This window comes from Etheostoma spectabile, chromosome 4 (genome assembly GCF_008692095.1).
Source record: "Etheostoma spectabile isolate EspeVRDwgs_2016 chromosome 4, UIUC_Espe_1.0, whole genome shotgun sequence".
Lineage (NCBI taxonomy): Eukaryota > Metazoa > Chordata > Actinopteri > Perciformes > Percidae > Etheostoma > Etheostoma spectabile.
This window is the reverse complement of record NC_045736.1, coordinates 37,096,654-37,104,666: the sequence shown is the minus strand read 5'-3', so window position 1 is coordinate 37,104,666 and position 8,013 is coordinate 37,096,654. Positions and strand designations below refer to the sequence as shown.

At 41.3% G+C, this 8,013-nt stretch overlaps 1 protein-coding gene across 2 annotated transcripts in view; it reads left to right on the top strand.

The window, feature by feature from the left end:
* LOC116687341 (copine-1) overlaps nt 1-7,669 on the top strand; it is a 29,274-nt gene extending 21,605 nt beyond the window's left edge. For both annotated transcript variants that reach the window (XM_032512661.1, XM_032512662.1), the window contains exons 9-16: nt 111-197; nt 2,242-2,301; nt 2,597-2,730; nt 4,876-4,930; nt 5,063-5,117; nt 5,237-5,370; nt 5,464-5,700; nt 7,347-7,669. In XM_032512661.1, the coding sequence (XP_032368552.1) occupies nt 111-197; nt 2,242-2,301; nt 2,597-2,730; nt 4,876-4,930; nt 5,063-5,117; nt 5,237-5,370; nt 5,464-5,700; nt 7,347-7,457 (873 nt within the window). In that variant the 3' untranslated portion in view covers nt 7,458-7,669. The remainder of the gene's footprint in view (nt 1-110; nt 198-2,241; nt 2,302-2,596; nt 2,731-4,875; nt 4,931-5,062; nt 5,118-5,236; nt 5,371-5,463; nt 5,701-7,346) is intronic.
* Nucleotides 7,670-8,013: the final 344 nt, after the last annotated feature.

Below are 8,013 nucleotides of genomic sequence, written 5' to 3'. Positions count from 1 at the left end.
TTTCTTTTTAGATGAAACAGATGTTGACAAAGTTTCCGTTTGGGGACATCATAATGTCTTTCTATTGGCTGGTCAGAGGTCATTGAACCACCTGATGTGTTGTCCTCCAGGTGGCGTTTGACTGCATCCACCCCGAGAAACAGAAGAAAAAGAAGAGCTACAAGAACTCTGGAGTTGTCTCTGTGAAGAGCTGCAAGGTAAAGACCATGTCACTCAGACTTGTCTGCTTTGTAAATCGTAAAGCTGTCGAGTAAAACTTTTCATTTTGAGAACAGCTTCCTTCAATTTGAGTATGAATCTGATATTGAATCATGAAATCCCTATTGGCTGACATTACTGTCTGTAAGAGGATGTAGCAAGTTCCCTAATGAGCTTAAAAAGAAGAAGACAAACAACTTCTCTCATTTAAGGTTTATTTTTTAAAGCTGGGATAATAATAGAAATTTGAATACAAGGATCTATTTGGTTTGAGAGTCCAAAGTCAGCAGGTCGCTGTTTCTCTGTATCTTCTCGCCCCAAAAAGAATGCAGTCACAGTCACAGTCCAAAATATGAAAAATGGGCTTGGTTTTCACTAAGGCGGGAGGCTGCCGTGGTTTTAAACTTTGGCGCTTCCTGGTTGGTGCACAGACTGGTCCCAGGCTCTTGGTACTTGAGCCATCCAATGGTAGAGGTTGACACCCTGAAAAGAGATTTCCCGCACTCCCTTCCCCCAGCTGTTGTTCACTCGTTTACAAAGTATGGTGTCAGGTTACTTTAAGAGGAATTCAAACGATTTCCACTTGTCTAACTGCCTCCTCACCCTCAAATGTCAGTGCCTTAAGTGGGCATACATGCACTACGTGTGTGTGTGTTACTGTGTATTACTGTGTATTACTGTGTATGTATCACTGTGTAATTTTGCCAGGAACAGCTATTCTTTTAAGATGACTGTTCCCTACAGTACTAGTAATATTCCTACCACGATCTAAGGCAGGCGTTGGTACCAACCAGTGTTGGGAGTAACGCAATTACAGTAATGTGTTTATTTTTGCTGTAAGGCAGTAATATAACGCATAACTAATTAAATAATAATAATGCACTTGTTACAATGCAACATATAGTGTTTTTTTTTTTTTTAGAATTCACCAACACCGCAAAACATTTTTTTGCAGGGAAAAAAATCTGTGTGTGTTATTTCCTGTTGCTGTATTTGACGGTTGAGATGACTGCAGAGACAGTTATATTTGCGAGATGGGTATTATTTTCAGGAGATAGCTGCTTAGAGAGAGCTGTCCCGTCTCTGTTCCCGTGGTCAGAACCAGAGACGGTACGGACAACATGTCCAACAGGGGACGGCACGTCAGCGTGGACAGCAGTGTGTCCAAGCTGCTGACAGATAGAAACATGTTGGGAATTAATGTTTAGACTTGCTACACCTCAATATCATTGCATTTTATCAGCCGTGGAAAGTAACTATACCATACTGTAATATAACTAATTACTCTCAAATGACAGTAACTGGTAACCTATAATGTATTACATTTTGGAAGCCCAACACTGGGACCAACCATGGCATGATAACTTGTTGGGAAAAGGGTTAAGTTACACTCCACAATTAGACAAAAGTTTTGCGAGGGGTTGTAGGAGATTTGTGATTTTCTGTGTTTATATTAGAAAATGTAATAAACATATTATTTATAAAGAAAAAAGAATTGGTTTGCGAGGGAAAAACCTGACATGGGTTCCTATGACCTCTCACCTTAAGAAATCTGAATGACTGACGCGTCATACCCGTACCCACATTGTGCTAATCCCATACAGTTTGTCTGCAGTATAATACATATGTTGTTTTTGCCTTTTCTAAAATGATTCATTTCAATATTTCTGCATGCTGAGGTCCTAATTGTATTTATTTGTGATATTAGTTCCCATAGTAGCCATTTCATTGTAGAAAGACCGGTGTTTGAAACTTAGTGTAAAAATAAAGATGTCGTGAATGTGGAACATTTCCAGGCTGTCCACTGGACAGCTTTCAGCGACATTTTGTTTCCGTAGCAACTACTAAGGCTTCATTCTTGCTTTGGTGTGTAACTGTAAAATAGGCTCAAAGTATTTTTATACTTCGAGCCTATTTTCTTCTGATTTATAGTATGTGATTTTGTTGATTGTGTATTTTATAATATATAAATAATATAATATACATATTTGTAATGTACACGTATTTCTTTCTTTAACTCTCTGTGTTTGTGTGTGTTTGCAGCTGTTGACTCAGTACACCTTCCTGGACTATGTGATGGGCGGCTGCCAGATCAACTTCACCGTATGTCAACACAAATTACCGTACTCTTTATTTTAATTAATTAATCACATTCAAGTTCACAAGCTTAAAATGAGTGAAGTGCACATGATTGAAATAAATCATGTTTACAAAATAACCATAAAAGGATTACAAAAGTCAATCTTCTTGAGATAACGGGAGGATTGGTCTCGGGATCCTTGTGAACTTAGATACATACAGACTTACAGTTATTAATCATGGTCTTTTAATTGATCTCCTTAATCTGTTAAATTAACATGTAAACCATGTATTTCAATAATTTGGATGAACACTGTAGGTGGGGATCGACTTCACCGGCTCTAATGGGGATCCTCGCTCGCCCAACTCTCTCCACTACATGAGTCAAGAGGGTACAAACCAGTACCTGTCTGCTCTGTGGTCTGTGGGTCACGTGGTCCAGGACTACGACACGTCAGTACACACTCAACCTACACTTGAAATACTACACCTTGGAAAATATGCACATAAACCCTAAACTATGCGGACACAGACCCACACCCTATAACCCTAAACCCCACGCCCTACATCTACCATTGAGCATCACCAAATCTAGTCTGGACTAGAGTTGGGTAGATTTCTGGTTTGGCCAGTCCAAGCTTATACCGGTCATAATTAAAAATTTGAGGTACTTGTAGTTTAATTGAGTCCAACCTTTCCTTGACACTTTCTACTTGTACACCGGTACATTTCAGAGAAAAATGTTGTACTTTTTACTCCATTACATTATTATAACTGCTACAGTAGTTCACACAGTAGCGTCGCTGTTTTCTGAACTAAATAGTTTTTCAGTGTCCACCCAAGCTACATTTCCTGAAGCACTTGTGAAGCTCAGAACTGTGTGATGCTGTTTGAAATAAAACTGCTGGATGTATACTATTTTGCTTCGATGTAGTGAACTACTTTTTGCCATGTGGCCGTAACTTAGCTTGCTGCATTTCTTTGGGGGCTAACGTTAGCTTAGGTGTGGTGAAGCTTCATTTAATCTCAGCAACTGGGATCTTAGCTCACTACACTAGGGTGACCAGACGTCCCCGGTTTCCGGGGACAGTCCCCGATTTTGGCTACCTGTCCCCGGCTGGATCTGTCCCCGGAAATGTCCCCGGTTTTCACTGTGACTGAAAGACCCGAAATTGTAATGAAAGACAGAAAAAACTGATAAAACGTAGCCGATAATCGCTCACCCAACACACACAGGCTCCAGGCAGCCAGAGCCCACGGTGCTCAGAGAGGTTTTAGAAGCCGTGTTTTACGATGCTAAAATGACTGATTATTTACATGGAGTCTGGTGGGTTTAGCGAACGCAATTTCGCGGACTTTTATGTTTTAAAAAGGATCTTAATCTTTAACAGAAAGGTCGACCTCCTTAAAAATCTTTTCCATAATGTTGACACTTAGAATATTAATCTGAGTCTGTTAGCAGCTAAACAAGCACTTTTATGAACGTAAATACAAGCTGGACAATTATCCTATTAACTTACATTGCAGCGATCTCGTTTAATACTGCATCACTGTCAAAGGAAAATATGTCCTCAGTAGTTTTTGTTGTATCTGATTCTCAATGAGCTGTTGCAGAAACAAGCCTTGAGCAATAAAGCAAAAGCTGTCAGTAGTTAAGTAAACATCACAACATTTTGAAATATTGAGACTTTCTGTCTTGAAATATTAGGACTTTCTATCTTGAAATATTAGGACTTTCTATTTTGAAATATTAGGACTTTTTATCTTGAAATATTAGGACTTTTTATCTTGAAGTATAAGGATGGATTTTTTATCTTGAAATATTAGGACTTTCTATCTTGAGGTGTAGTGGAGTAGGAAGCAGCAGCAGGGGTGGGTCTAGGATCAGACCTGGCGGGGGGGGGGGGCTCAGCCCCTAATAAGAACAGCTCTAGGTCTAGTGTCCCCGTTTTAAGTTTTACAAAAATAAAAACATTACTTGTTTTGGAGGTAAATATGCTTCTGAGCTGATAAATGACCCCGGATTTTGTCTGTGAAATCTGGTCCCCTTACACTACACTTTCCAATTAGCTTGCCCAACACTAATAATTAGCAATATGAAAATGTGACATAATATATTATGTACATTATGTTTATAACCCGACCAGAAGCTGACAGTATCTAGGAGAGATTAGTGAGAGATGGCAGCATGGCAGCTATTGACGTGCGACTTTCTGGCTACCAAAGTAGCACTACACACCTCGTCCATGTTTGGGTCAACTCACAGTTGTGAGTCAGCTTTCTCTGCTATGAACATTATTAAGCACTGTTTCCGGCTCACCAATAATTACTACACATGTGCATGAGAATGGCAGTAACTCCATTCAAGCTAAGAGTCAAACTACTAGCCCAGCTATCTCACTAGGAAAGGAAATGTAAAAACTGTCAAATAAAGGCGAAGGGTCCGTATCTACGTGTACCTGCGTACGTAACTACATCGTTGATCCTAAGCAGAACCATAAATCAGAACCAGCAGAACCATAAATCTCACAGGTTGAGCCAGAAGTTCTTATTTCTTATAAAGAGTACGCCTGTAACAGTGGGTGTTTCCTTTTTCAGTGATAAACTCTTCCCAGCGTTTGGTTTTGGAGCCAAACTGCCTCCAGACTACCAGGTCAGCTCTCTAACCAACCAATCACAACACAGCATTCTAAAATAATTTCTGTTTAATCATTTGTAAGCGGCCAATCAGACTAGAGCTTGTAGATTGTCACTGTTTATTGAACTGTTGTCGTTGGTCTTGCAGGCTGCACACCATGAGTTCGCCCTCAACTTCAACCCCACTAACCCCTACTGCCAAGGTACACACAAACACACACACACTAGTTTATGTATTTCAATTCCCTCAATTCAGCCCTAATTTCACAGGTGTGTGTGTGGCTGTATATACGTTAATTTCCTCTCCTTTTGTGTCTCTCAGGTATTCAGGGGATTGTTGAGGCGTACAGGATGGTTTTGCCTCAGCTGAGACTTTCTGGACCCACAAACTTCTCTCCCATCATTAATCACGTTGCTTCCATCGCCTCCCAAGCTGCGCAGAGCAACAGCGCCTCTGTAAGAACACACACACACAAAAACACACACAAACACACACACAAACAAATTAACCAAAAACACACACTCAGCTATGTCTGTATCTCTCTGCAGCAATACTTCGTCCTCCTCATCCTCACTGACGGTGAGATCACGGACTTCGATCAGACCCGCGACGCTATCGTCCGGGCGTCGCGGCTGCCACTGTCAATCATCATCGTGGGGGTGGGGCCAGCGGACTTCAAGGCCATGGAGCTTCTGGATGGAGACGACGGCAAGCTGAAGTCGACAGTGGGGGAGGCCGTTGTCAGAGACATTGTCCAGTTTGTCCCCTTCAGACAGTTTAAAGATGTAAGTGTGTGTGTGTGTGTGTGTGTGTGTGTGTGTGTGTGTGTGTGTGTGTGTGTGTGTGTGTGTGTGTGTGTGTGTGTGTGTGTGTGTGTGTGTGTGTGTGTGTGTGTGTGTGTGTGTGTGTGTGTGTGAAGAAGTGAGAAAAGAAACAAAGTTCAGGTTCATTCTTGTTGTTCATCCACACCAAGAATTTAAATCAAGAGCCAAAGAATGGAAAAGTACTAGAGCCCGACCGAAAAAGGATGTTTCAGGCTGATCCCGATACAGATGTTTGGCTATTTAAAAATCCCATATATCTTAAATCTATTTAAATAAATCCCACAACGCGTGACAAAGCATAACAGATTTCCCTAACATTAGAATTGGGAACGTAATAACAGTGTATAGTTCCCTTGTTCTTTTGCAGATAATTACGACGGAGCACCTGCAAAAAAATGTAAAGATTCAAAGTTTTCTTTTGTGTGCACTAAAGAGTATTAGTATTAGTATTGGAAGCAATGCGCCAATCTGCAACGTTCTGAAACCTTTCAGTTTACACCAATCCAACTAGACGTATCATCTCCATAGCAACGACTCTACTTCCTTTTCAGTTTGTTTGTTTTTCAGCACATTGCTGCAGCTCCTCTTTTCACCCTGTGTGTTGAGCTCTCTGTTTTAGCTACAGAGGGAGGCATCTCTTTTCTGTTCCATCTTTTTTGGGAATAACATGCACAGTAGCTAGGTAAGGACTACTAGCCATACAGAAGCAGAGTATGAGGACGTGCCACACTAGCAGCTAGGCGAGCATTACAGCATGTGTTACAAAGTGACGCACGTTTGTCTCTGAAGTAAAGGCTGGACTACAACAGAGCTATTTGGAATAGTGTTTTCTGTTAGAGATGGTAAGTCCCTTTGGGGGGGGGGACTTTGTAAACCAATAACATGCACAAAAAAGATATATAACACAATGAAGGAAAGGAAAAAAGCATAATATGAGCGCTTGAAAATATGAATGATAGTGAGAATAAAAATACTTGCTGTACTACAAAATAGAGATTTAATTTCTTTGATACACTTTGTTCTTTCTTTGTTCTCGCTAACGCTGCCGCCGCCCCCCCCCTCCTTCACTCTTTGGCTCGCTCGACCCCCGTCGTGTCTCTCAAGCAGCCGTCAAAAACTCTGCTGTTTCAACCAGCTGGCAGTTTGTAACTGACTTAACCACCTGACCTTGCTATGAGTTGATTGGCTGGAGTTTCTTGTGTTCTAAGAGCAGCCACTGCTTAAGTCGGGCTGAAGTTCACAAAGCTGCAACGATCTAAACCAGTTTCATCTCATCGCAAATCTTTGGGCTTAACTGGGCTTGAGACAGACTTGAGAAATTGTGACTCCATCCTTTGAGGGCTCCATATAGGCTCTTACACCACATTGTGTGAATTGTGCAATGTGTCTTAATTTTAATCATTGATATATCAAATATATAGTTTTAGTGGAACAAAAGTGAGTTATTTAGGTTTTTTCAAGTTCATAGCATTAAACATTTTTCCTTTTTAACGGTGCAGACATGTATGTATTGTGACATGAGAAAGTGAAAAAAGGCCCCTATACTTTAAAATGTACTGATATTTTAAATCCTACTCTCTCTCTCTCTGTCTCTCTCTCTCCTCCAGGCTCCACAGTCGTCTCTGGCTCAGTCTGTCCTCGCTGAGGTTCCCAACCAGCTAGTCTCTTATTTCAAAATGAGAGGCTTAGAACCAGCTAAAGCTGCCCCCAAAGTCTAAAGCCTAAATGCTCAAATCCTAACCACCACCCCTGCACTCCCTAAACCCACCCTTGACGCTGAAGGCCCACCCTCATCTCATTCCAGGATCAGACCTCCCACAAAGTCGACCACCCTTCAGGGACCAACCCCATGTGTTGCTAGAATCTCAGCCAATCACAATTCAGCATTTAGCTGTCAGCCAATCAGGATGCCATGGGCAACCCTATAGTTCTTTTTTAATCTGTTTTTATATTCACTTTTAATTTTTTTTGTCACAATAAGTGGACCGATAATGATGTAGTATAGATGATTGATTAATTCCCTCTGCTGCTTCCATATGCAGATCACGTGTTCTTACTAACGTGTTTAACAATCACAGAGCCACACACACGCAAATAGAAAAAAAACGTTGGTCCACATTCTGTTTACATTGTCGACTGAGAGCTGAATCTGTTGTGTAAAAGCAGAGCCCGTCTACGGAGAGCCTGTTCACTCCATATTAAGCCCCGTTGTATCGAATTTGGTTGCAGTTCCACTGGGGGTGGGGGGGAGGGGGGGGATTTGTCTCTTTCCCC